This window comes from Ochotona princeps, chromosome 17, assembly GCF_030435755.1.
Source record: "Ochotona princeps isolate mOchPri1 chromosome 17, mOchPri1.hap1, whole genome shotgun sequence".
NCBI lineage: Eukaryota > Metazoa > Chordata > Mammalia > Lagomorpha > Ochotonidae > Ochotona > Ochotona princeps.
In genome coordinates this window covers 36,592,343-36,619,562 of record NC_080848.1, presented here as the reverse complement: position 1 = coordinate 36,619,562, position 27,220 = coordinate 36,592,343, and the positions used below count along the sequence as shown (strand labels likewise).

The 27,220-nt window shown below is 44.1% G+C and overlaps 1 protein-coding gene across 2 annotated transcripts in view; it reads left to right on the top strand.

The window, feature by feature from the left end:
- SSH2 (slingshot protein phosphatase 2) overlaps positions 1-26,689 on the top strand; it is a 225,664-nt gene extending 198,975 nt beyond the window's left edge. For both annotated transcript variants that reach the window (XM_058675962.1, XM_058675961.1), the window contains 5 exons: positions 139-185; positions 5,220-5,366; positions 9,257-9,457; positions 19,912-20,746; positions 22,570-26,689. In XM_058675962.1, the coding sequence (XP_058531945.1) occupies positions 139-185; positions 5,220-5,366; positions 9,257-9,457; positions 19,912-20,746; positions 22,570-24,654 (3,315 nt within the window). In that variant the 3' untranslated portion in view covers positions 24,655-26,689. The remainder of the gene's footprint in view (positions 1-138; positions 186-5,219; positions 5,367-9,256; positions 9,458-19,911; positions 20,747-22,569) is intronic.
- Positions 26,690-27,220: the final 531 nt, after the last annotated feature.

The window sequence follows — 27,220 nt, the reverse complement described above, 5'->3', positions numbered from 1 at the left end:
ACACTTAAAGGACACTGGGTACATGGTACTGGCTGTTTCTAAAAAGAAACTGCTTCTTCCCTCAAAAGACTTGTTTTCCAGTATGGCGTTTGAGTGGCTTACTAATTTCTTCCTAACTTTGTCTTTTTGACTCCACAGGGGTCAGAGTGGAATGCCTCAAACCTAGAAGACTTACAGAACCGAGGGTAAGTGCATACACGTGCTCTGTTAGGGTGACAAGAGTCCCTGCTTTAAGTTTCCCACAAGGGAATATTAGTGGAGAACTGTAATCTTCTGAGTTGCTGCCAATTGAGTATAGTCAAGTGTAATTAATAAAAATTTAAACAACTATTTTCCCACTGTCCAACCCCTACCTCCCAAGAAGGATCAGCTGCTTTAATGGAAGGGCTTTCAAAAACATTTGTGCACACCTTTAATGCTGTTCATCGTCAAATGTAGTTTTTGGCTTCTGCTTACATGTAAGCATTCATAGAATTACATGTTAGGTTCGCAGGGCTTTCCATTCAACATTTACTGAGCATCTTTGGTGGGGTGAGCACAGTGCTGTGTACTAGCCATCCACAGGAAATAAATCAGTTTCCCTTTTTTTTCTTTTTTTTTTTTTAAGATTTATTTATTTTTATTTGAAAGGGAGATATACAGAGATGAGGAGAGACAGAAATCTTCTATCTAATGATTCACTCCCCAAGTGTCCACAATGGCCAAGTGCTGTGCCAAACTGGAGCCAGGAGCCAGGAGCCTCTTCCAGGTCTCCCACACAGCTGCAGGGTCCCAAAGCATTGGGCCGTCCTCGACTGCTTTCCCAGGCCACAAGCAGGGAGCTGGATGGGAAGTGAGGCAGCCAGGATACAAACCGGCACCCATATGGGATCCCAGCACATGCAAGGTGAGGACTTTAGCCACTAGGCTACCGTACCAGACCCAGAAAATCAATTTTGTTAAGCAGCCTGGAATTGAAAGACCTAGCTTCTAATCCTAATCATGTATCTGTCAGTTTCCCTGTTTATGCTTAGAGAGCCTAAATCTACATAAATTACTTACTGATTAAGATCCTTGAAACTGCCCCAGAAGGGTGAGGGCCCCTGATTCAACCAAATAATAATATCCTGTCTGCTACATATATAGGGGTCTGCTTAAGATTTCTTTAATGGGTTGGTGTTATGACGAAGCTGGTAAATCCACCATCTGTGATTTGAGTTCCTGCTGCTCCACTTCCAGTTGAGCTCCCTGCTAATGTACCTGGGAAAGAAGCAAAGCAGAGCAGTGCTTAGATCTCTGCATCCATGTGGGAGGCTTAGATGAAGCGCCTGGGTCCTGGCTTCAGCCTGGCCCAAGCCCCCGCTGTTGTCCACTGGCACTTTAAGATGAGTTAGATCTCTCCCTCTTCCCTCTGTAACTCTGCCTTTTCAAATCAATAAATCTTTTTTAAAAATTGAGAGTGGAGCAGGAATTTTGACAACCATCTAAATCCTGATCTTTTAAACATTCTGTATTTATTTGAAAGGCAGAGTGACAGACGGTAAGACAGAAACAGTTACCATCCACTGGTTCACTCCCCCAAAATAGCCACAACATCCAAGACTGGGAAAGCCAATCAGTCAACCTTTAAAAATTAAACCTAAACCAGTGTTTAATATGAAGAGTGAATTTTAATATAGCAGTGCAAAAAAACCATTAATAATAATATAGCAATGTTTGTAAAATGCATTGTAACCGCATTATATACATATACACTCTGACTTTAAAACATAACCTATGGGGCCCCGGCTCAGTGGCCTAGTGGCTAAAGTCCTCGCCTTGGAAGCCCCGGGGATCCCACATGGGCGCCGGTTCTAGTCCCGGCAGCTCCACTTCCCGTCCAGCTCCCTGCTTGTGGCCTGGGAAAGCAGCAGAGGACGGCCCAAAGCCTTGGGTTCCTGCACCCGTGTGGGAGACCTGGAGGGAGGTTCCTGGTTCCCGGCTTCAGATCGGCACAGCACCGGCCATTGAGGTCACTTGGGGAGTGAATCATCGGACGGAAGATCTTCCTCTCTGTCTCTCCTCCTCTCTGTATATCCAGCTTTCCAATAATAATAAAATCTTTAAAAGAAAAATAACCTATGTATCTCATTTATGTCCTATAAGGTTAACCTATAAAATGTAACTCTGTCCAGTTGCCTTGAAATAATTATGCTGAGATGCCCAAATGTCTGCTTGGATCTTGTTTCACAAGTTCAGGGTGGTTCGTAAGCTTTAACACATGAAGAATTAAAGTTGTTCAGCAATACATACATACAGCTGTATGTTCAATCCCATGTGTATAATTTCTGGAATTTTCAAGTGTGACTTTGACAGTTAGGCCACATTCACCCCATCTGTTGGCTTTATAGTTTTATTCCAAGTACAAAGCTGGTCCATGTAGTCACCACTTCATGGTAAGACGGCAAAGAAGTTTCAAAGATTGTCGGTTCCAGTGAGCAGGTGCTGCTTTACAGCTCTGTAATGAAAAGGCTTAGGCATCTAGAGAGAACAGCATCACCAAGGCCAAGGACTGAAGTGGAAAGCTGTTCATTTTTATTTAAAACTAAACAAGGGAATATGCTTGCCTCTTTCTTACAGTTCTATTAAAGTATCATTCAAATTCTGTACAGCTTAGCCATTTAAGAAACACAGTTCAGTCATTTTTTAGCATATTCACAGCATTGTGTAGTTATTACTACAAACAATTTGAAACTTTTTTTTTCAACCCAAAGAGAAAGCCCGTTCCCTTTAGCAGTCATTTCCTTTCCCTTTCTCTCCCTAGCCTGTAAAAACAACGAATGCCCATCGGCTGTGAAGGCCATTTTTTTGGCTGTTACAGATAAAACTGCTGTGGTTTTTTTCCTACACAAGTTTTTGAGTGGACTACATTTTCATTTATCTTTGATTTATACCTAAGGAAGGGATTTTTGAGTCATACAGTAACCTTATGACTAACTTTTTGGGAATCTGCTTGACTGTTTTCTGCAGCAGTCACACCATTTTATATTCCTACTGTTTGCTTGCTTTATAAATGGAAAAAATACAGTTCTTTTTTGTAATTAAGCCTTGATGGCCAGTTTGTTTATTTTTTTGTCAGTTTAAAGCAGATTCAATTCATATCCCAGGAAAAAAAATTGAGCCACCTGTCTTTAACTACGATTAGCTATGACTCCTATACTTGCTGTAGTCATTTCTTTGACTTCATGGATTGAGTTTGTGGAATCTTATATTTGTTTCTAAGTAGGAAGCAGCTTCTGCAGAAAGAAAAATTAGTGAATCTGTATTCTGCTGTTGGAGTAAACTCCAGCGATACCTAAGGCTGCACAACACTGAGAGATGATAACCTTTAATAAAGTGAGTTTAAGCATTTATTGAGATTAGATAATGAGAAAAAGAAGAAACTTCTGAAAGAGGAACCCTTTTCTGTTAGCGTATCAGAATAAGAGGACATTTGGCTACACCCGTCAGGAATGCTACAGCCAAGAATGCAGCCAGATGGAGTTGAGGGAGGTTTAAGTCCAACAATCTCTGACCAGTTCAGCCTTGACCTCATTTGCCTGTTGTGTAGTTTAAAGGGAATAATAGAGCAAAGTCTAACAATCTGGCATTCAGAAGAAATTACCAGTCACACCCTTCTGAAATCCCACCCTTATTATGGCTTTTTTTGAAGATTTATTTTTTATTTTTATTGGAAAGTCAGATAGATATATACAGAGGAGGAGAGACAGAAACATCTTCCATCTGATGATTCACTCCCCAAGTGAGCGCAACAGCCGGTGCTGTGCTGATCCAAAGCCAGGAGTCCAGAGCCTCTTCCAGGTCTCCCCCATGGGTACAGGGTCCCAAGGCTTTGGGCCATCCTGGACTGCCTTCCCAGGCCACAAGCAGGAAGCTGGATGGGAAGCGGGGCCGCCGGGATTAGAACTGGCACCCACATGAGATCTTGGTGTGTGTAAGGCAAGGACTTCAGCTGTTAAACTACCACACTGGGCTTAGCTTTTTTTTTTTTTTTTTAAGATTTATTCATTTTTTTATTGGAAAGGTAGATTTTACAGAGAGAAGGAGAATGGGAAAGATCTTCCATCTGTTGGTTCACTCCCCCAAATAGCCACAATGACCAGAACTGAGCTGATCTGAAGCCTGGGGCCAGGAGTCTCCTCTAGATCTCCCACAAGGGTACAGGGTCCCAAAAACTTGGGCCATCTTCCTGAAGCTTTCCCTGGCCAAAATAGGGATCTGGTTGGAAGGTGGAGCAGCTGGGAAATGAAACAGCACCCAAATAGGTACAGGTGCTTACAGGTGGAGATCAGCCAGTTGAGCCATTGTGCTGGCACCTCTGATGGCTTTTTGTTTTGAACAACTAGACAGGATTAGAATTCTGGTCTTTTGCATCTTGTGTCCCAACTCTGTGACTGATTGTTAGTTGTTCTGTTCATCAAAATTGTGCTTAAGACATCACTTCCACTGTTTTCTCTGTTTTTTCTGTTCAATAGATCTCTTTGCTCAATACCAGAAAAAAGTAAAATAGGAGTAAATTATTTTCCTTGTCTTTATATTGAGGTTTCAGAAATCTGACTTCATACAAATGACTTCCAAATAACAAATTGCTGGTTATTTTAGTAACCGAAGTTGTCAGATTATGGGCCACAGATTGATTTTTCAAAGTGAAATTTGAAGCTTATATCATATTGATGAGGCTGTGTAACTCTACAATAATCTGAAATAATATTCAGATGTTGAACATGGGGTATAACTGTGCCCAGGTATGCCCAGACCAGGTCTCGCTCTCTCTGCTATATAAATGTAGCCTCCTACTTTTGAGCTTACATCATCATTTTTTTGTGTGTTTCACTTCAGCGTGTGCATTAAGCCAATTTTTTTTTCATTTATTTAGTTTCGTTTTATGACACAGTTTCGTTTTATGACATAGGCTCTGGGATTTCCCCCATCCCCATGCCCTCCACCCATAATGGATTTCTGCACGTTGTTGCAATAGTACCGTTCAAATCCAGTCATGGTTCCTTCATTGCAAGTACGTACCATGCATAGAGTCCAGCATCTTATTGTCCAGATAAATTCAACATTTTCTTGGGGAGATCATCTCTGGTCTTGAAACTAGAGCCATTAAGCCAATTTTAGGTAAGAAAAATAGTGCTGGAAATTGGATTTTGCCTGAGTAGTTTGGATTGTGTACATGTTCTCTCTTGATTTCCTCACAGGGTACGGTATATCTTGAATGTCACTCGAGAAATAGATAACTTCTTCCCAGGAGTCTTCGAATATCACAACATCCGGGTGTATGATGAAGAGGCAACAGACCTCCTGGCTTACTGGAATGACACTTACAAATTCATCTCTAAAGCAAAGTGAGTGGTATTCCCACATTCATGCTCTAACTCCTGTTCCTCCTGTGCCAGGCATGGCTGGGTCTATGAGGGCTGCAGATAAGTTACAACTGGTGCTCAGGAAATAAAAGTACTGGCCTATGAGATACTGGCCTATGAGTTTTCTTTTTTTTTTTTTTTTTTTTTTCGTTCTTTTTAGTGATTTAATGTTTTTCCTTTAAGTAAATGGAATCTCTAGAAGAAAGTAGCTTCATATTGATCGTTTCCATTAGCAATAATAAGAAGAAGAAGAAGTAGGGTAGACTTACACTGCAGCAAAAGAAATAGAAATGAAAAAGAGAAGAATTTATGAGTGAACTTCTCAAATTGCCAATGAGAAGATTTTGAAGGCAGAGTAGAAATTCTCTCAGATGAGAATACTTGTCTTGACTCTCCTGGCCACGTAGTGGGGGAGGGTCCTGGGCTTGTGGGCGGCCAGAGCGCCAACTGGTGCTGGGCTCTACCTGCTGGCTACTCAGCAGCGAGCTCTGCAGTCTTGGAGGTATGGAATTACTGCGTAGGGACATCCGTGGATAAGGCCACTGTACGTGTAGATGAGGAATGAATCCTGAGGGACACTGAAGGACAGGGCCACTGTACTTGCAGGTGAAGCTGATGAATATTTTCAATAATGACAGTACAAATAGCAACCCCAAGCTGATCCTGGGCATCATCTGGACCATTATTTTACACTTCTGCTTAGGGGATCTGTGAGTAGATTTCCATCTGCTATGTTTGGACATGACCTAGAAAGTTGCAGTGCCTTCCACAGGTATCACTGAACATTTCTTCTCTGTTTGGCAGTGAGCAAGGGGGACTGGGAGCTGAAAAAGGGCCATTAGATTCGCCTGGAGATGGGCTGTGGTATCCTACATCCACAACTTGTGATTTTTCATTTGGTTATGGCTTGGCCATGTTGTTGGCAGTCTGGTTGTTAGACGTCTGTTTGCAATTTGTGTGTGTTACAAACACCTGGACCTCGATAGGTTGTCTTTTGAAAGCAAAAGCAGATGAAATGACATTGTCTGTCTAATGTTCTAAACAGCCTGGTAAATCGCAACACTGTAACAGCGTCGATAGCAAGATTATATTTGTGCTGGTAAGTACAGTGTTGTAGCAATGGCCTCTGGAAAAAAAAAGAATAATACTTGTCTTCCCCACTGAAGATAAGGGGACAAATACAATGAGCTTTGGAAGCCTTTCCTGTTCTTTGATTCCTTTTATTTTTATAGTACAGTAAATGGTGAATTTTTTCTCTGGCCCTTATGATGTCTTCCTTAAATAAATTGGCCTTTGTAACAAAATTAAAGTCTCCATTAACAATGATTCCACACCTCTCTAAAGAACCTTCCTGGGCCCCACGTGGTAGCCTAGTGGCTAAAGTTCTTGCCTAGCACGCGCTGGGATCCCATAGGGGCACCGGTTCTAATGCCAGCAGCCCTGCTTCCCATCCAGCTCCCTGCTTACGACCTGGGAAATCAGTCGAGGACGGCCCAAGGCCCTGGGACCCTGCACCTGTTCGGGAGACCCAGAGGAGGCTCCTGGCTTCAGATTGGCTCAGCTCCAGCCATTGTGGCTACTTAGGGAGTGAACCAATGCATAGAAAACCTTTCTCTATGTGTCTCCTCCTCTCTGTATATTTGACTTTGTAATAAAAATAAATAAATCTAAAAAAGATTTATTCATTTTTATTGGAAAGTCAGATTTACAGAGAGGAGGAGAGACAGAGAGGAAGATCTTCCGTCCGATGATTCACTCCCCAAGTGACCTCAATGGCCGGTGCTGTGCCGATCTGAAGCCGGGAACCAGGAACCCAAGGCTTTGGGCCGTCCTCTGCTGCTTTCCCAGGCCACAAGCAGGGAGCTGGATGGGAAGTGGAGCTGCCGGGATTAGAACTGGCACCCATATGGGATCCTGGGGCGTTCAAGGCGAGGACTTTAGCTGCTAGGCCACGCTGCCGGGCCCTAAAAATGAATAAATCTTTAACAACAATAACAACAAAAAAGACTAGGCAAGTAGTTGGAATCTCAGCCACAGAATCTAACGTTCAAAGCGAAGCCCCTGTCCCAGTGAAAAGGCCTAATTCCAGCTGGGGTAAGGGAAAGATCCCAGGGGCTTCCAGGGCACAAATGGAGGCACCTACTTTTCTGGCTGAGAGAGAGAGACATCCTCTCCTGAGTGTGCCCTTTCTCTCAGCCGAATCAGGATCGCAATTCCTAATGAGATGCTATGCTTAACCTAAACGTAGAGAGCAGTTCCAGAGGATAGGACTGGGATGATGGGAACTGAGTTCCTATCCTTCACTGCAGAAGTTGAGTCTAACCACTGAAAAAGCCCAGTTGAAAATGTGCCAAACAGAGGTGTTCGCGGAAGTGGATTTTATAGTTGTCTTTTACTCGAGTCTGTCCAAGTTTGGTTACTTTCCGTGGGCATAGACCTGAAATTGATGCATTAAAGTTGTCAGGGCTTGATGAGGAAATACAGAGCATGTGCTAATCTTCCGAGTTACTCACTGTACGCCTAAATGTCGCCATAAGTGAAACCAGTATTTTCTTGTCATTTTGGATAACATAAGAGCATAGACACAGCCATGAGACTGTTTCAATTATTCTGGAACATTTTCTGCATTCCTGTAACTTATCTGGCTCCCTTATTTTGGCACCTGACTGCATACCTCCTTACAGTGATGCTTAACTCTTTCATGTGGCTCTGGCTCTGTTTCCAGAGGCAGGTTTATAAGTTTCTGGAAAAGGGCTTTTTCTACCTCCTTCATGTGAGTGAGTGAGTGAGTGACTAGTTGTCTCCTTTTAGGTTCATAGGTATATATTTGACTTATTGGAATAGACACTTGGGATAGATTCCATGTGCATGAGTGATAAGTAATAATCTTTTTTCCCAGATATTAAAATGCACCTACTTAAACAGCTGGCAGATCTGATCAGTAGATCCATACATTTGTTTGCACATTTGAAAAATATTTTAAGGTTATTGTGTGCCAAATACTATGCTACTAGAAGAAATTGGTGTAACCAAATAATAGTGTTATCCAAAGTAGTAAGCTCTGACATGCTAAACATGTTAAGACAGGGATAATTTGTTGGTATACCTTTATGGTAACTTAATTTTCTCTTTCTTGTTAAAAAATGAAAACAGCAAAAAAAAAAAAAAAAAGGTAGTTCTCATTTATGCCTCATCCCCAAGAAAGCTGAGTGGTGCGTCCCATGCAGCCCTGGACAGGCTGTCATGGACAGTGATACCCAAAGCTGTTGGGGAAGCGGAAAGAAAGGCTGCTTCCATTGCTTTGTGCTCTCCTGCAGAGCCAGAACCCTTCTTGGATTTTAAACTGGAAACAACTCACGCTGTTTGAATAAATTAGATGAATGCCTGCCGCACCTGTACCCCACGGGAGTACCAGCCGTGAAGCATGCCCCCTGAGGCTTTGAGAAGATTGTCACACACTCCAGTCCCTAAATCCATGAGTGTTCCCTCTGTGCCTGTCATCATTCTCACCATTTGGAAAGCTTTTCTTTTTCTCCCATTGAATCCTGTCCTTTAAAGATAAAAACTGTATGTTACTTACCTTTGCAGCCCAGCACCTTGCACATTGTCTAACACATGATAAATTTTTGGCAGATGTTTCCTGAATGAATTAAAGAAGGTTATTATTAACGTTGAATAGTATTTAAAATTACACTAGAACTGCCTGTCCTACCCACACATTTGATTATAGACTTGCAGAAGTGTAGCAGGTGGAAGAATTACATAGCAAGAAAATGGAAGGGTAAGCAAGCAGACATGGAAAAATCTAGAAGCCGGCTTTTAAAATGTACTCACTGTTGTTCTCTTTCCTTTACCTCAATTTTGTAAACTAGGAAACATGGATCTAAATGTCTTGTACACTGTAAGATGGGGGTGAGTCGCTCAGCCTCCACTGTAATTGCCTATGCAATGAAGGAATATGGCTGGAATCTGGACCGAGCCTATGATTACGTAAAGGAAAGACGAACAGTGACCAAACCCAATCCCAGCTTCATGAGACAACTGGAAGAATATCAGGGGATCTTGCTGGCAAGGTGAGTCCTGACGTGATTTTCTTGAATTCTCCCTCCTTCAGACGTGTGTGTGTGTGTGTGTGTGTGTGTGTGTGTGTGTGTGTGAAATACCCTGCTTTGCAGCTAATTCTCAGCCTGATTTCTAAGTGATGATACTTTTTGAAAAAAAGTTTTCTTTCTCTATGAATCCTATTTTTCAAAAATAACCATAAGCATTTAAGATTTTCATGGAAGATATTAGGCATTTAATCTCTCAGATTGACAAAGTTAAAGAATAGAAATACTGTGCCCTTATTTTGGTTCTTGATTTCAGTAAGCACTTTTCAGCATCTTTGTAAGGTGAAATCTAGCTGCCTTATCAAAATGGGTGTCATTATCTCCAAGATAATGTACAGTTTAGCTGAGATTCTAGAAGAACTTTTAAAAAAAAATTCATTTGTTTTTTTAAATTCTTTTAAAAATTTGTTTGTTTGTTTGAAAGGTAGAGTTACAGAGAGAGAGAGAGATCTTCCATCCACTGATTCCCTCCCCAAATGGCCACAACAGCTGGAGCTAAGCCAGTCTGAAGCCAGGAGCCAGGAATATCTTCCCAGTCTCCCATGCAGGTAGAGGAGCCCAAGCACCTGGACCATCTTCCGCTGCCCTCCCAGGTCATTAATGAGAATCTAGACCAAAATAGAGCAGCTGGGACTTGAACCGGTGCTCACAGCAGATTCTGGTACTGTAACTCGTGGTTTTACCTGCTGTGCCACAGCACTGTTCCCAGCTCATTCTTAGGATGTATCGAGCTAACTTAAGATATGAAGGCGCTTCTCAGACACAGCTTTCTTATTTTTCTTTTTAAAAAATGTTTTAATCCAGTTTTTTACATTTTTCTGTATTTGCAAAAATATAGAAAGTTACTGTACATGAAAAAATAATGTAAAAGCTGTATACCTACAAACCACAGTCAGCATTATTTTACTAATTTTGCTGTATTTTAATCTATTACCTGTTTTTCTGCAAAAATTGTCCTGCAGTCTGCCTCTCCACACAGTACTAGGTCTTAAACAGCTTCCTGTATCAATGTAAGACCCAGTTGCTCTCAGTAATAATTGGCTATAAAATGAGTAATTAATTCCTCTACCTCATTACCCCTTTGATGTTGAGAGCTACCACCTTCAGCTGCACTTGGGACAAGTTTAGAAATAAAACAACTCAAGGATCAGCTTCCTGAAATGCCGCGTGCTGAAATTCCGAGGATTGCTAGATTTTGCTTCATTTTTTTTCCCTGTAGGCTTGTTCCAGGTCGTTTTGTTTGGGTAAAGGCACAGCTGTGTGGAAGCACTTGGGACCAGCGCCAGGGCTTGACTGCAGTGGGTCTCATGACTTGGGTCTTGACTCTTGCATCTGAGACGTGTTTCCTCTGAACAAAATGTTAAGTAACCTTCCAGCCTATCCCAGGAGAAGAACAGCCCTCCCCACCCCCGAAGTATTGTGAAAATGTGGCCACAGCATAGCATTACAGTTTCCACTTAAAAAAAAAAAAAAAAAACACTCCCATTTACTCAGCATTTGGCATGACTTCATTGGAGCCATTCTCTTAGGAGGCTGGGAGGACACTCCTCTGTCCAAAAAAAAAAAACTGTACAGGTCTTTGGAGACAGATTTTGATGACATTTTGGATTGGATCAGAAGGTAGGACACAGCAGTTCCTTCTGGCATAAGAGACATGCAAGAGTTTGTGGGGACATAACTGTTGTCTCTCCAAATACACACATGGTGGATGTTAGGCAGTGTCCTCACGTGACCCACTGAGAGGAAGGATACTATGTGTCCTGCCAATTTCAGTATTTATTCTGGAATCCCAGGCTACTGCAAGCTGTTTGGACTTTTTTTTAATCATGCGTGATTTTTCTTAAATGTTAAAGAAATTTCAGAAACGTCATAAATGAGGATAGGAAAAGCAGAATCTCAACAGTTACCCTTCCTCTTCCTCTTACCCTTTCTTGTCTCATTCCTTTGTGATTTCCTGGGCTTGATTTGTGGAGGAAAGGGCAAGCTCTGGAAACAGGAAAATCCACAAAATTTAAGTCCTTAGATCTGGTTTCCATCCCTGATTCACTGAACCCTCACGGCAACCTGGAGGAGCTACCTTCCATTTCTGACCCTGTAAAACAAAATCAAGGGCTCTGTACCACAGGATATGTATAGACGCACATGATGAGTGAACAAGGGTTCTTCAGATTTAGTCTCGTCTCCTTCCTCTGGGGCTGTCCAGGAAATAAATACGTGTATGTGCTCTTTATTTCTTCCTCCTTCAGATCAACCACTGCCTCCCACCACCCACTATTAGAAATGTGGGTTTTTCTCTCTCGTCGTGTTTCCTGAGTTTTAAGCACTGAAGTGCCAGGAATATTAACTGAACTGCTTTTGCCTGCAAGTAGTAGGAAACCCACATCAATGAAGATCTCAACAAGAAATAACATACTCAGGTTCAGATATTTTTAGATATTTGTTTATTTGAAATACAAAGAGAGCTCCTACCACCTGGTTTGCTCCCATAATACCCGCAGTGCTGGGATTGGGCCAATAAGTCGGGAGCCAAAAACCCCATCCAGGTCTCTCATGAGATGTCAGGAGCCAAATACATGAGCTGTCACTGCCTATTCCCAGGGTTTTCCCTGGCAGGAAGCTGGGCTCAGCTGGCAAGCCGAGGAACTCCAAGATGGGAGCAGGGCACTTCAGGAAGCATCTTAACCGTTGGGCTAACTGCCCACAGCCAGGCCAGGGATATTTGAGGGTGTTTTGATAAAGGGACTCTTTACCAAAGTGTGACTGTATAGCAGAATTAAGGGATTCCTAACAGCAGGGCTGTTTGGATTTGGTTCCCAAAGAGGAAGAAAACAGTTCTAGAACATGGAAGGGCAGAGAAAGCACCTTCAAAAATGAGCAGTAGCCTTAAGTCAGAAGGACACAGCTCAGAAAAAAAAAAAAAAATGCCCTCAATCTACCCCTCCCCCCACCCCAATCCCATTGCTAGTCTCCTGCAAGGGCTCCCCATTAACCAAACCTGTAGAAGTGAAAAAGTAAGAGATCAGAGAGTACGATGGAGAGGCTGAAGAATGGACCTTCAGAGACAAACCAGACATATCCCGCCCAACACCCCACTACCAAGTTTTATTGATTGATTAAAAATGTATTACTTATTTGAAAGGCAGAATTACAGAGATAAATCTTCCATCTATTGGTTTACTCCCCAAGTGGCTGTGATGGTTGGGGTTGGCCCAGGCTAAAGCCAGGAGTCTAGAGCTCCATCCGGAGTTCCCATGTGGTAGCAGTGTCCCCAAGTACTTGAGCCATCCTCCACTGCCTTCCTAGGTTGTAAGCAGGGAGCTGGATGGGAAGTGAGCAGCCAGGATATAAACTGGTATTCATAAGGGATGCTTGCACTGCATGGTGGAAGATTAATCTGTTGAGCCACTGTACTGGTCCTATCTCTTAAATAAATGAATAAAACTTTATAAAGAAAGTTGGACCAGGCCTAGCACAAAGTTCAGTGGCTACACCCTCACCTTGCAAGTGTCAGTATCCCATATAGGCACCAGTTCATGTCCCAGCTGCTCCACTTACATCCAGCTCCCTGGCTGTGGCCTGGGAAGACAGTAGAGAATGGGCCAAAGTCTTGGGACCCTGCATCCACACGGAAGACCTGGAAGAAGCTTTTGGCTCCTGGCTTCAGAATGGCTCAGTTTGGCCGTTGTAGCCATTTTGGGAGTGAACCAGCGGATGGAAGAGCTGTCTCTCTGTTCCGCCTTCTTTCCAAAATTCTTACCTGCCTTTCCAATAAAAATAAGTAAATCTTTAAAAGAAAAAAGAAAGTTGGACCATTTATCATTTGCCATAATAGAAAGCACAGAAATAGTTTCTGTGGTGGCTTTGTGGTGATATAACCTGACTTTGATGTGCCCGTCTTTATCCTCTGCCAGTTTTAATTAATGATATGGTCCTTAAGATTGTCTCCTCATAATTGCCAGATGTTTTCCATACTTCTCAGCATCTACAAATAATTACACAGCATCTGATGGAAAGGAGGCATTTAAATTAGAAAGATCTTTCTCAGAAGTTCCCTATAGACTTCCCCTCAAGACTGTTGACTGAGAATCGATTTTATGTCTAAAACCATTCACTGGAACAATAAAATAAAATTTCTAGCAACAGGTAAATCATATCCAAATTTATCTTTCAGAGCTAGAGAAATGCTACATTCCCTGAACCCTTGGGATGGGGAACCCTGCAGTCAAATCAGACCTGTGGTGGTAAGACCAATCACTGTGGCATCTGTAGTCATTAGAGCCTACAGAGCACGAAGTGTTGTTAGGAAACCCTAGCACTTTACAGGTGGACTGCCAAATGAATTGAGCCCCACAGACTCCTGCCAGTTGCACAGTGAGAAGACCTGCCTACTTAGCAGAGTGAAAAGAAGAGGGTCCGCAGGCTCCTGTGACTGAAGTCCTATCAAATGTTGCAGTGTAGGTAATCAGGAAAGCCAGGTCCTTAGAGAAATCCTACTTATCTCTTTTTGCAAAGCAATTCCACTTCCTGCACAGATGTTTGCATCTTGTGCTTGTTTCTTCTCCCAGAAGGTTCATGATGGTTTTCTCAAAGAGCCAGTGGCTTTATCCTAGCATACAATAGCTCCATGGTTGTCCAAGTGACACTGGATGCTTAACTTAAGGTGAATTCCTGGGCCCGGCGCCATGGCCTAATGGCTTAAGTCCTCGCCTTAAACACGCCAGGATCCCATATGGGCGCCGATTCTAATCCCGGCAGCTCCACTTCCCATCCAGCTCCCTGCTTGTGGCCTGGGAAAGCAGTCGAGGACAGCCCCAAAGCCTTGGGTTTCTGTACCCGTGTGGGAGACCTGGAGGAAGCTCCTGGCTCCTGGCTTCGGCTCGGCACAGTACCGGCCATTGTGGTCACTTGGGGAGTGAATCATTGGACGGAAGATCTTTCTTTGTCTCTCCTTCTCTCTGTATATCTGACTTTGCTGTAAAAAAAAAAAAAAAAAAAAAAAAAAGATGGAATTCCTGAGAGCATTAGCTTAGTGCTTTGACCTCTGAATAGACGAGAAAGTGATATTAGATTCCTGTAGTGATGCATAAATTGGTTATTGCCTTCATCAGAGTGTAAGGATATGGATAAAACAGTGATAATCCATGTAAAATACAAAGAAGTCTTTGCATCTTTATATCATTTAGAGCTAATGTTTAATATTTCCTATAAATTAAAAAATGAAGATACTATTTATGTCTGGTTTTATTTTCAATATTTATGGTTGGGATGGGAGTGAAATAAGTGTGAGGGTAATGATTTTCTATGTATTACAATTTAACATTACATTGCCTGTGGAACAGTTACTCTCCATTCTAATAATGCAGGTATTGACAGGTATTTATTCCAATAGGTGGATTCAGGTTTCAAACAGTTTAGTTGCAAGTTAGGCCTTGTGTCTTTGTCAGCTGATCCCCCTAGGCAGGGGGCAAGGAAGGCAAACTGGGTAGTGGACAGGGAGAATTTGCACCATATATTCTTTTTTTTTTTTTTTAAGATTTATTCATTTTATTACAGCCAGATATACAGAGAGGAGGAGAGACAGAGAGGAAGATCTTCCGTCCGATGATTCACTCCCCAAGTGAGCCGCAACGGGCCGATGCGCGCCGATCCGATGCAGGGAACCTGGAACCTCTTCCGGGTCTCCCACGCGGGTGCAGGAACCCAAGGCTTTGGGCCGTCCTCGACTGCTTTCCCAGGCCACAAGCAGGGAGCTGGATGGGAAGTGGAGCTGCTGGGATTAGAACCGGCGCCCATATGGGATCCCGGGGCGTTCAAGGCGAGGACTTTAGCTGCTAGGCCATGCCGCCGGGCCCTGCACCATATATTCCTAACTAGTGTCAGTTTTGTTTATTGTTTGAGGACTCTGTCTCAAGGGCCAGAGAAGGCACGGCTGTCTCTTACTTGGCTCTGCTAGTAGAGATACTGAGGTGTGGCTAGATGATGGTCAGGGAACCTGAGAACGAACTGCTCAGGTGGCAGCCAAGCACCATTGACACCTAGGATTTTTTTTGAGGGCTTTGCAGCTAAATGATCTCAAGGACCTAGGACCATTAATGGCACAGGGACAATGTTGAGTTAGTGTTTTATCTCTTGCTTCCTGCAGACTATCTAACATGTTAAAAGTAACCAGAAGCAGCCCAGTTTTACTGCAGTACCTTCCTCTGTATGGCTTTCTCAAAGTGGATGCTTTACCAAAGCAAGCAAGCAGACAAAAGAATATGATGTCTTATGTATCCTGTCATGTAAATATCCTTCTTGTTCATTTACTAACAGGCCAGATTCTTATCAAAAATGGTCCAGTTATCTCATATGTGTTTATGTGTTTATCTGAATCCAGATTCAGCTCAGAGGCTGCTCAAGGGAGAAAGGACCTGACACTTAGTTGCATCTCCTTGGCCAGAGACCAACTCTGAAGTTCTGTTTCGGCAGCTTGTTTATTTGTTGCCTACCTCAAATAGGTGTAGGGGAATGGGGAGTCAACTGGGTTTAAAAGTTAACAGTTTGAACTGATAGATGTGATCTAGTGTCATACAAATTATCCCTACCAGTCATGCAGCATTAAGGCTAACTGGCTTGGGACAAAGCGTCACGGGAAATCAATCTAGTATTCCTGGGAATAACACTAGTGATGCATGAATCTCCTGTGAGCCACCTTTTCCACTCTCTATATAAACACGTTTGAGTAACCTAGGTGTAAACCCGACACAAGAATGCCTATTATTTGTAATAACCAAGACCATTAATCAAGAAGATGAATAAATAGTGACAGTATAGCATTAGGAACAAAGCATGTTGATACAGTGAAGAAAGGAAAGTGAATAGTAGCCCCCAGATTGAGGACTTGGGTTACCCCTGAGTAGGGAGGAGGAGAGATGAGGGCAGGGCATCCAGAGTGGCAGTGCCCCCAAGGCTCTGGTAATGAGTGTGTGGGTCAGGGGGCTGCCTGCCTCTCCTGCACATTTTGTTGCAGAAAGTAAAAAGAAAAAAAAAATCTCTGGATTGAGGCTTATCTTTCTCCCTTGAAAATAGGTCTCCATTTAATTCCAGAGCCCCAATCCAGCATTTTCTGAGAATTCTGTCTCCCAGGAAGAGAAGGGAGACACAGGTATGATATCTGAAATATGCGCTGCTGTGCCCATTGGTGTAACTTCAGTCTCTCCCTCCCGATTCATGACGTTCAAGCAGTTTAAGAAGCTACTTTGGAAGTTTCTTGGGCCATGAAGTCTTCTCGTTAGCCTGTCAGCTGATAAGATGAGCTGTGGGTTAACAGAAGAGCTACAACAGCTTCTCTCAGAGAGGTCCTCCTAGTCCTGTGCACTGCGGGTGTCATCCTATCGTGGTGGGTGAAGAAAGTCGGTCATCAGGACGGGTAAGGGGCAGAAATTGGAGAGCACAGGCTACAGTTAAGCAGGAAACAAAGGCATCTGGATCTAAGAGACTAAACTTGAAAAAGGAAATGCATTAGCTTGGTAATGGTGTACAATTTAGGGGCCAACATTTTGGCACAGTGGATTAAGCTACTGCCTGCGATGCAAGCATGTCAGATGAGTGCTAGTTCAAGTCCGCGCTGCTCCATCTCCCATCCAGCTCCTGGCCTCTGCCTGGCCCAGCCCCAGCCACTGCATCCATTTGGGGAGCAAACCAGTGGATAAATGTCTCTCTCTACACCTCGCTCTCTGTAACTCTGCCTTTAAAATAAACAAATGAATCTTCTTTAAAAAAAACTTTTTAAAATTGTACAACTTAAATAAATAAATTTTAAAAAAAAAGTTTTTCAGATTGTACAACTTAACCAAGCAGTCAGCTTATCCCTCCCCAGAGCCACTCACTTGTTTGAGTTCTGTGATATGTTGTCTCCTCCTAGGGGTGATGAGAGTTCATGCAGCTTGGAAAGGGTGAAAACCCAACTTGGGACTCAGCTAACTGATTACGGCTAGTCTTCATAAACAGCCTGACCTGCCTCCTACCCAGGAAAGCACCCTGGACCTGGCAAGCCTGAGTCACAGCCTCACCCAAGTGGCAGACAGGCAGAGGGAGCTAAAAGCAGGTGCAAAGTTGAGAACAAACAGAAGGTCACATTAGTGCAGGCGCATGACTGGGCAGAACCCAGGCGTGGCCCTGAGCCCAGGGCAAGTTGTTTTGGGCAGTTTCCCATTCCACCCTGCGGTTAGGTAACTCCTTCAGTTTGTAAGTCATGGAGACCATACCCCCAAGCACCACACTTTGTGACCAGTTCCTTGGTCAGGTGATCTGACCGACCAACCACCATCAGTTCTCTGCCTTTGCCTGAGGCTTCCTGTTGGAATATCTGATTAAATCTCATCCCCAACCTGAGACCTTTTCTTCATCAAATAGGCCAAAGAGTGAATATGTGTGCGAGGGGTCTTCTTTGCCTTAACTCTTCAGGTGTTACTGTAGTGGTTTTTATCCAGAGATTCTAATGGAAAGAGCCAGTGCTTTAAGCCTTTCCTCTTTTTTTTCTGTTACTGAGCTTTTATCCAAGTATACAAGCTTTGTCTTTGCGTTCCAGTTCAAGCATGAGCACTGTCCTACTCACACCTGCACATCAGTCATTAACCCTACGTCAGCTGCCCATCCTGTTATTGAGGGCTTGGAAATGGGCTCCAGTAGACTTTGTATTACTTGTGTGTTATTATTTTGGTTTGGGTTTCCCCCCACTCCTGGTTGTAGTTGCTAAGCATGGCTCATTTTAAAAAATAAAAATGTATAGAAATATGAAATATAGGAAACAAAGGCCTCCACCAGAAGTATCTGTTTTCAGTCACCTGATATTCCTTTGTTTTCCTATAATTTTTAACATAAAAACCAACCATTCCAAATATGTTTAAAATATTCATTTTCCATTAGTGATAGTATGTATCGCACATCATATAATGTATGATCATTTTTAACAACTTTGCAGCATAACTTGTATGTAATTAAATTTTGACATATAATTTTAGTATCACATTATGATAGTAAATATCCTTACATGTATATCTTTGTGCATTTGTAACATTTCTTTTTAAATCTGTAGGGTTTTTTTTTATTTTTAATTTTATTTGCTTGATAGAGTTCCCATCCGTTGGCTCACTTCTCAAATGCTCATAACGGCCCCTGCTGAGGATGAAGACTGGAGCTGTTAATCCCATTGAGTCTGCCAGCTGAGTGTGAGGAACTCAGTGAGTTCAGCTATCACTGTGCATTAACAAGAAGCTGGAATTTGGAGCAGAGATGTGATTTGAACCCAGGCCATCCTATATGAGATACGGGTAGCCTAACCAACATCTTGCCTGCTGGGCCAAACACCTGGCCCACCAAAAGAATTCTTAAAAGAATTACTGATGGTGCCAGTGCCGTGTTGTAACAGCCTAAGCCTCTGCCAGCGTCCCATATGGATGCTGGTCCGAGTCCCAGTGGCTCTACTTCCAATCCAGCTCCCTGTTTATGCCCTGTGAAAGCAGCAGAAGAAGATCTAAGACCTTGAGACCCACGCCCACATGAGAAGAGATCCCACACAGAAGAGGATCATGGCTCCTGGCTTCAGACTGGCCCAGTTTCTGCCATTGTAGCCATTTGGGAAATGAACCGAACCAACAGATGGAAGATATCTCTGTCTCTACTTCTCTCTCTGAAACTCTGCCTTTCAAATAAAAACATCTTTAGGGGGGAAAAGAAAATAAAGAAATAAAGAGTTATGGGTTAAAGGGGTAGATCTGAAAGGCTATTGCCAGATCACTCTTAGAAATTCTGTAATTCACACACCAACAGTGAATGAGAGGGCATATTTGGACATACCATCATCAACACCTGGCTGTTCCCACCACTTTTGTCTCTTATCAGTCTAATAGGTAAAAATCATCTCAAATTCATTTGTTGCTTTTATTTTACTTTGCTTTTTGGCTATCAGTTAAATTAGGTATCTTTGTAAATGTTTGTTGCCTGGTTTTGTTGAGCAGTAGCAAAGTGTTCTGTAGGTCTATATTCAAGTGTAAGAGCAAGCGTTTGCTATAGCCTGTATCCCATGTGAGAATGCCTACCTTCAAGTCCTGGCTCTACTCTGATTCCAGCTTCCTGCTGATGTTCACCAGGTGATGGCACCAGTATTTGGGTTGCTGCCACCTCCACGGGAGACCTGGATGGTATTCCACGTGCCTGGTCCAGCTCTGGTGGTTGTAGGCTTTTGGAGAGGGAACCAGTAGCGGGGTGGGGTGTGGTGGTATTTGTTTTTCTTCCTCTGCCTCTGAAATAAACAAGTAAATGAATAACTTCCTAAAATTTAAAAATATATATTTTAATTTTTCTGGAGAGCTTTCCTGGGAGGGTGTTATTTTCACAAACCCAGAGTAAGGTATTTCCGGTATATATTTCCTTCACAGCAAACAGCGGCATAATAAACTCTGGAGATCTCATTCCGACAGCGACCTCTCAGACCACCACGAGCCCATCTGCAAGCCCGGGCTGGAACTCAACCGGAAAGAGGTCACCACCTCCGCAGACCACATAGCTGAGGTGAAGGCTGTGGAGGGTCACCCACCCATACCGCCTGTCTTCGTGGAACATGTCGCCCCACAAGATGTGAATCAGAAAGGTCTGTGTACCAAAGAAAGAATGATCTGCTTGGAGTTTGCTTCTAGGGAATTCCATCCTGGACAGATTGAAGATGAATTAAACTTAAATGACATCAATGGATGCTCATCTGGGTGTTGCCTGAATGAATCAAAATTCCCTCTTGACAACTGCCATGCATCCAAAGCCTTAATCCAACCTGGACAGGCTCCAGAAATGGGCAACAAGTTCCCAGACCTCACAGTCGAAGATCTGGAGACAGATGCTCTGAAAGCAGGTCTGAGTGTCCACTTACTACCTATGGAAGAATTGACATCTCGCCTGAAAGACCTCCCCATGTCCCCTGACCCCGAGTCACCAAGCCCTCAGCCCAGAGGCCAGGCTGAGATCGCAGATTTCAGTACTGATCGCATTGACTTTTTTAGCGCCCTAGAGAAGTTTGTAGAGCTCTCTCAAGAAACCCGGTGCCGATCCTTTTCCCACTCGAGAATGGAAGAACTAGCCGGAGGAAGGGGTGAGAGCTGCCGACTGTCCGTGGCCGAAGTGCCCTCTTCGGAGGTGACCGCGGACGACCAGAGAAGCAGCTCTTTGAGTAACACTCCCCATGCCTCTGAAGAATCTTCGATGGATGAGGAACAGTCAAAGGTAAACACTGTCTTTGTAGTTCTCCACCTTGTAAAATGATCTCCGTAGCAAAATACTGGGGTTTTTGTTGTTATAGTCCCACTGTTTTTGATGTTAAAAGGCAGTGCAAGAGAAATTGGCTGAGGTGTTCCTTGAAAACTTAGCATGTCGAGTGGTTTTTTTTAAGATTTGTTTTTTAAATCAGTTGCTTTTGGAGGAACTGACTTCTTTAAGCTTTTGGTGTGGTTGTAACGTTCCCTGAGAGGGGCTGATAGAGGAAGAGACTTGTCAAACAGATTACCAGGCTGTCCATAGAGGTCCCCCCACCTTGGCCCCGTGCAGTGACATCACACCTCCCCAGCAGTGAAGTGCTGAAGGTTCAGTGCCACCTGAGGTAGAGTGCGACCTACCTGTATCTCTCCGAGAGAAGCCCATTTTTAGGGAAGTTCTTTTTGACTGAAAATTTAAACACAAAATGCATGTGAGTAGTCACTGGCATAGTAACTGATTCTTGTGCCAAATTTTTGCTGTTAGTAATGTCTGAATTTTGCTCTCCAACCTTGTGGCACTCAAGAATCAACGACTGGTTTAGGGAAACGAATTTGACAGAAGACACGATCAATCCTAAGATTCTTCTTTGTGCCATGGTAACTCTTGCAAGGTCTTACAAAACCAGAGGAATTACTGTATATTATCAGTCCTAAGACTCAAATTTATTCTCAAGTTAACTCTTCTAAAATTGGGACACATTTTTTTTAAAGATTTATTTTTTACAAAGTCAGATATACAGAGAGGAGAGACAGAGAGGAAGATCTTCCATCCGATGTTTCACTCCCAAAGTGAGCGCAACGGCCAGTGCTGCACTGATCCGAAGCCAGGAACCTGGAACCTCTTCCAGGTCTCCCATGCGGGCACAGGGTCCCAAAACTTGGGGCCATTCTCGACTGCTTTCCCAGGCCACAAGCAGGGAGCTGGATGGGAAGTGGAGCTGCCGGGATGAGAACTGGTGCCCATATGGGATCCTGGCGTGTGCAAGGCGAGGACTTTAACCACTACGCTATCGCATCAGGCCCCATCTGGAATTTTTAACAAGAGTCATGATTTCCAAGTTTACAGAGGTCCATGGCTGCATAAGTCAAGTCAGCCTTTCCCAGGAGCAGCCATGTGAAACTTGGGAATTGTGCCGGCAGCTGTACAGTACATTCTCCATCCTCTGTAGAAGGCTGGGATACTGCTGTTGGAGGGAACAGTGTGGGGAGGTAGAGGAACCACTAGAAAGACAGGAGGGAAGAGGGCGGTGAGTCTCCATGTCAGACATCAGATGACAGCCTCACCTCTCTTGCTACACATCACACTAGACATATCCCGGATGACCACTGAGCCTTTGGATAGGTGGGCATCAAACTGAAAGTTGATAGGTCATAGGGGAAAGGTTTCATTTACTCAAATATGGCTTACATCCTAGGACCTAGAGGCTCATGGCTCTAGGAAATAATGAGTTGTAGGGAGACTCCAAAGCTCTTTACTGTTCATTTTGGAGCAAGGTCTTACATTAGATTCTTGCTTGAGTTTACAGAATATAGAAGTTATGAGTAAACCAACTGTAATGAATTTTTTATATCTGCCATGATGCATCTGTTTTTGGGGTTTGGGTTTTTCTTTGTTGTTATTGTTGTTGTTGTTGTTTCCTATAGGTTGACAAAACAGATGGGCAAAGTATGGTCCTGGGCACTCCATGATTTGTGTTCTCATAGGTTCTCCTGGATCAGATGATAAGCAGGAAATTAGCATTACTCAACCAGACTACAATCTGCCATAATCATTTCACCACTTTTTCTTCTCAGGCAATCTCAGAACTGGTCAGTCCAGACATCTTCATGCCATCTCACTCAGAAAATGCAATATCAGTCAAAGAAATTGTCACTGAAATTGAATCCATCAGTCAAGGAGCTGGACAGATTCAACCGAAAGGAGATATCCTATCCAACACATGCCATACACCAAAGAAGAACAACATCCATGAGAGGGCCCCAGCCCCAGAGAATAAACCTGGACACGTGGAGCAGGACGAGGGCCTCTGTGCAGCCCAGTCTGAACCAGCCAAAGACTCAGGGAAGTGCAACCCAGAAGGCTGTCCAGCCACTCACTCATCCACAGCCGACTTGGAGGAAGAGGAGCCAGTTGAAGGAGAACAAGAACCCAGGGGCCCAGGAACACATCCTGGTGCCAAGTGGTACCCTGGGTCTGTGAGGCGAGCCACCTTGGAATTTGAGGAGCGCTTACGGCAGGAACAAGAGCACCATGGTGCTGCCCCTGCATGTCCCTCGTTGTCCACGCGCAAGAATTCCAAGAACGATTTTTCTGTGGCAGACCTAGCACCCAAAGGGAGAAGTGATGAAACCACCCCAGAGCATTCCTTGGCCCCCAAGGAGCCGGAGGCGAACAAGGACAAAGCGAAGTGCGGTGGGTCTGAGGCAGGCTCTCTACCCCATTGTGAGCAGAATGCCATTATTCCGGCACTCAAGCCACTGGAGCTTCAGCTCTGGCCCACTCCTCGGGTGTGCCCGGAGTCAGACACTCGAGCCAAACAGGAAGCAGTCCTAAAAGAGCAGAGGACTGTAGGTAGCCACCAGGTATCTGACACACAGGCCGTCCCCATTCCCCTCCCCAAGAGAATAGAAATCATTGAGTATACCCACACAGCAACACTGTCCAGTCACACTGGGCCAGGAAGGGAGGCAACCACTGGCAAAGAAAGTGGGGAGCAAAGGCTGAGGCACATCAAACTGGAGAAGTCTGTCACTGTGTTCTGCACACTCGATGAAAATCTGAACAGGACCCTGGGCCCCAACCAGTTTTCTCTGCAACCCCAAACGCTACCTCTGCCTCTTTCTTCCTGCTCGGGGCATGACAGGCCTGCCGATCCAGCCTCCACACTGAGCAGTCCTGAAGTCAGGGACAGCAGCCCAGGAACAGTGCCAGAGGCAGCAGCGCCTTTCTTCAGCCACACAACCCACATACCTTCTGCCACATTGGATTTCCTGCATCCCCAAACGGTGGTACACCTGAAAGATGTCACAGAGCACTCCAGCACCACAGACCACGAGCCCTCTACAGCACAGCTTAGCTGGGAAGGAAGTCCACAGGTCCCACTGTCTGGTGGTGGTCCAGTGCCACGCCAGGGTTCCCAGTTAAGCAGTGAGGACCTCAATTTAAGGGGCAAGCTGGTTGACAACAGTAGGGAGTTAGGGGACAAACCGGAACTGTCCCCTGAAGCTTGTCAGCTCCCACAGAGCTCTGGTGGGGAAAACATAGCAGGTCGCAGCAGCAGCAGCAGCCCTGGCTTGGTAAGGGAGCGCACTCAGGAGATTGAGTCTCGAGTGACTTTCCAGGCAGGGCGCACCAAACCACCTCAAATGAGACGCTCAGCTTCTCTCGCCAAGTTAGGCTACTTGGACCTCTGTAAAGACTGTTCCCCTGAGGGGGAGCCTGACTCCTCTGCAACCCCTCCTGTCAAACTGCTTCAGCCCTTCCTCAGAACAGACTCAGGCATGCATGCCCTGGGGTCCCAGGAGTCCCAAAAAAATCCAGGTGCCCCCCAGAACCCAGAGCCCACCAAGTATTTTATAGAGCAACTCAGAACAACAGAGTGTATCGCACAGAGCAAGCCGGTGGAGAGGCCCCTTGTGCAGTATGCCAAAGAATTTGGGTTCAGTCAGCAGTGTTTGCTCCCCAGGGCAGGACCGGAATTGACTAGTTCTGAAGGAGGCCTTCCTTGGCTACAGACCCAGGGTCTGCAGTGTACGGGTCCAGCCCCAGTGCTGGCTATGGCTCCCCGTCAGCAACATGGCCGAACTCATCCCCTTAGGAGACTGAAAAAAGCAAATGACAAAAAACGGACAACCAACCCCTTCTATAACACCATGTGATTCTGAGCCTATACGTGTGACTTTCTAATAGAAATATTTGTAAAAGGGGCAGGTGTAATATGTAAGGAACATGCACTTTATTGGTTAATTTTATACTATTTTGGTCATTTTACTGTTCCTAGCGCATGCAGGGTTTGGGTTTTTTCAGTGTGTGTGTGTGTGTGTGTGTCAGGGGAGAGAGATGATTTGGATGACAAGACCATTTTACCACTTTTTGTTTTTAAAAAACTCATTTTCAGAGAACACCTCTGTGTGTGTGTGTGTGTGTGTGTGTGTGTGTTATATTGCTGTTTTTCAATCACCTGCCACCTGCTCCTCATGTTGCTCTCTGAGAAAACATGTGCTTGATTGCTTGAGGGAAGGAGGCAGATGCCAAGGGTAGAGTCAAAGCTGGAAACTGGTCTCCAGATGAACAAGAAATGCCTTCCAGACCTGAGGCCCTAGTGGATGGACTGAACAGCAAGTGGACATCAGGGGGTCCTCAGCCTGGGGAGGCCCTAACCTGGGGCATGCTTTGTTTTGCTCTAAAAGCGAGGCCTTTGGAATCTACTGCTTCTGGCATTCTAGAGCATATCATTACAGAAAAAGCGTGATAATGATGGGCTTTGTAAATTTATCAAGCAAACTTTACCAAGAAAATGGTCTTTAAAGTTTAAAAGAACCCCAAGATGAAATTCAAGAGGTCTTCTCCAGATGAAAAGAGGGTGTAAAGTTGTGAGTGGAGAGGCCGCAGCCCAGTTACTCTTAGATTTGGGGAGAGCCACACGGGTGGTTGTCTTGGCCCTTCCTGCCGGAAGTTGTGCTCTGCAGCATCCTCTCCCCTGAAACACGACAGGGACAAGTTTGAAAAACAGCAATCAAAAGTCGGTGTGTTCTTGTAAAGTGAATATGTCTGCAGGGTTGTAACCCTTCCATTACTTGAATTATACTGCAGGCCTTCTGAGTTTAATGACCATGTTTTGGGTTTTTTTGTTTGTTTGTTTTTTCAGTTAATTTTCTTCCCCCATGCTGCCTAATTTTTTTTTTTTAATTTCATAGATTATATTTGAATTGTTACATGTATATAACTTCCATTAAATGCAAAGTTTTCTATATTATCACTGTTAACACTTGACATAAGTTTTTTTTTCCCCTGGGGAGTTTGTCATTTCTGTAAAGTTCATACACAGTATTTATGTACATAATGTCACTTTCTTATGATGTTCTGTTGTTGATGTTATGAAGTCTTTTTCATTGATTATTTTTAACAAGTAGTATTGCAACTGGAAAACACACAGACACCGGAAGTAAAACTGATAGGCTTTGATAGGAATCTGCACAGTATATTGACTGGTTTAACTGTTTAAATGGAGAGGTCTAATTACTAGCTCCTGCCAAATTATGCATCAGTAACTTCCTCCTCAAAAAACTCCTGGAAGCTCCCATTGGCTCACAGTGTTGACTGACAGTTGGTTTCTCTGTGAGCCCTGAGTCCCAAAACACTGCCAGTAGCTGAAACCACAGCCAAGGGAGTGTATGTGAGTTGCCTAAGCTGGAAGCTCCTAACGGAGGCTGAGAAGCCACAGGGGAGGCCCTGACCAAGTTAATGACTCCATTTAGGATGCTCTTGCTTTGCTGCTGTCGTGGAGATCCTTAACACAGGAGCATTTGCCATAAACAAGCCTCTTTCAGCGTCTTGCAGAAAGCTAATTTAGCCCTGAGTGCGATGTCCTCTCTGCAGCTCATCAAAACTAAAGAGGTTTGCAGATTTGCTTCCTGTTTGCCTTGGTTGATGTCCACGTTGCTAAGGATTGACAAGAAGTTCAGACTGGAGACTTGGGCTCTGGTTCATGGTAGCACTGGAGACGGCACAGACTGTGAAGGTCATTTCAGAGGCCAGAATTCAGTGGGGGCAGAGAACAAGGTGACCCAGAGTACACAGAGAAGGTGAACTGGGGCTTTTTGCAGGTGCTTGAAAGGAGCTGTGAATCTAGTTGCCATACTGAAGTTGTGGTTGGGTCTGACATCACTGCCAGGAGGCAGGTTGGATCAGAAACCACCTGCTAAGAGTGTACTTATAATGTAGTGATTGTGTGTACCTGTGCTGACCCTCAGTTGTCTGCTGAAATGTTCAAACATATCTTCCACACCACTGTGGGCTTCTGGGATATTTATGTGTTACATTGTTAGCTGGTGTGTGCCATTGTGAGGAGGCCTGAAAGACAGGGTTATGAATTCCAGGACTCATCCATCTAAACTGCTCTGTCTTGTTGAAGCAATGCCACCACCAATGTCATGGGGAAAAGAGTAAGAAATTATGACAGAGCTGGGGAGAGGAGAATTTATGTGGAGAGGAGAATTTATGGTACCCCCCCCGTGAGGGTGACATGCCGCACATAAAGGACAGTCTCGACAGTGCTACGCTGTCCTGTCTTCTGGCCCTCGCACTGTATCAGATAGAACAGAGATGGGGAAGAAACCTAACGCTGTGAAGAAAAAAATTGGTTTTTTTTAAGAGCATTGATGAAACAGTCTTGTTTTATCTTGCCTTTTTAAAATTAATTTTTTAAATCATTTCCTTCACCTT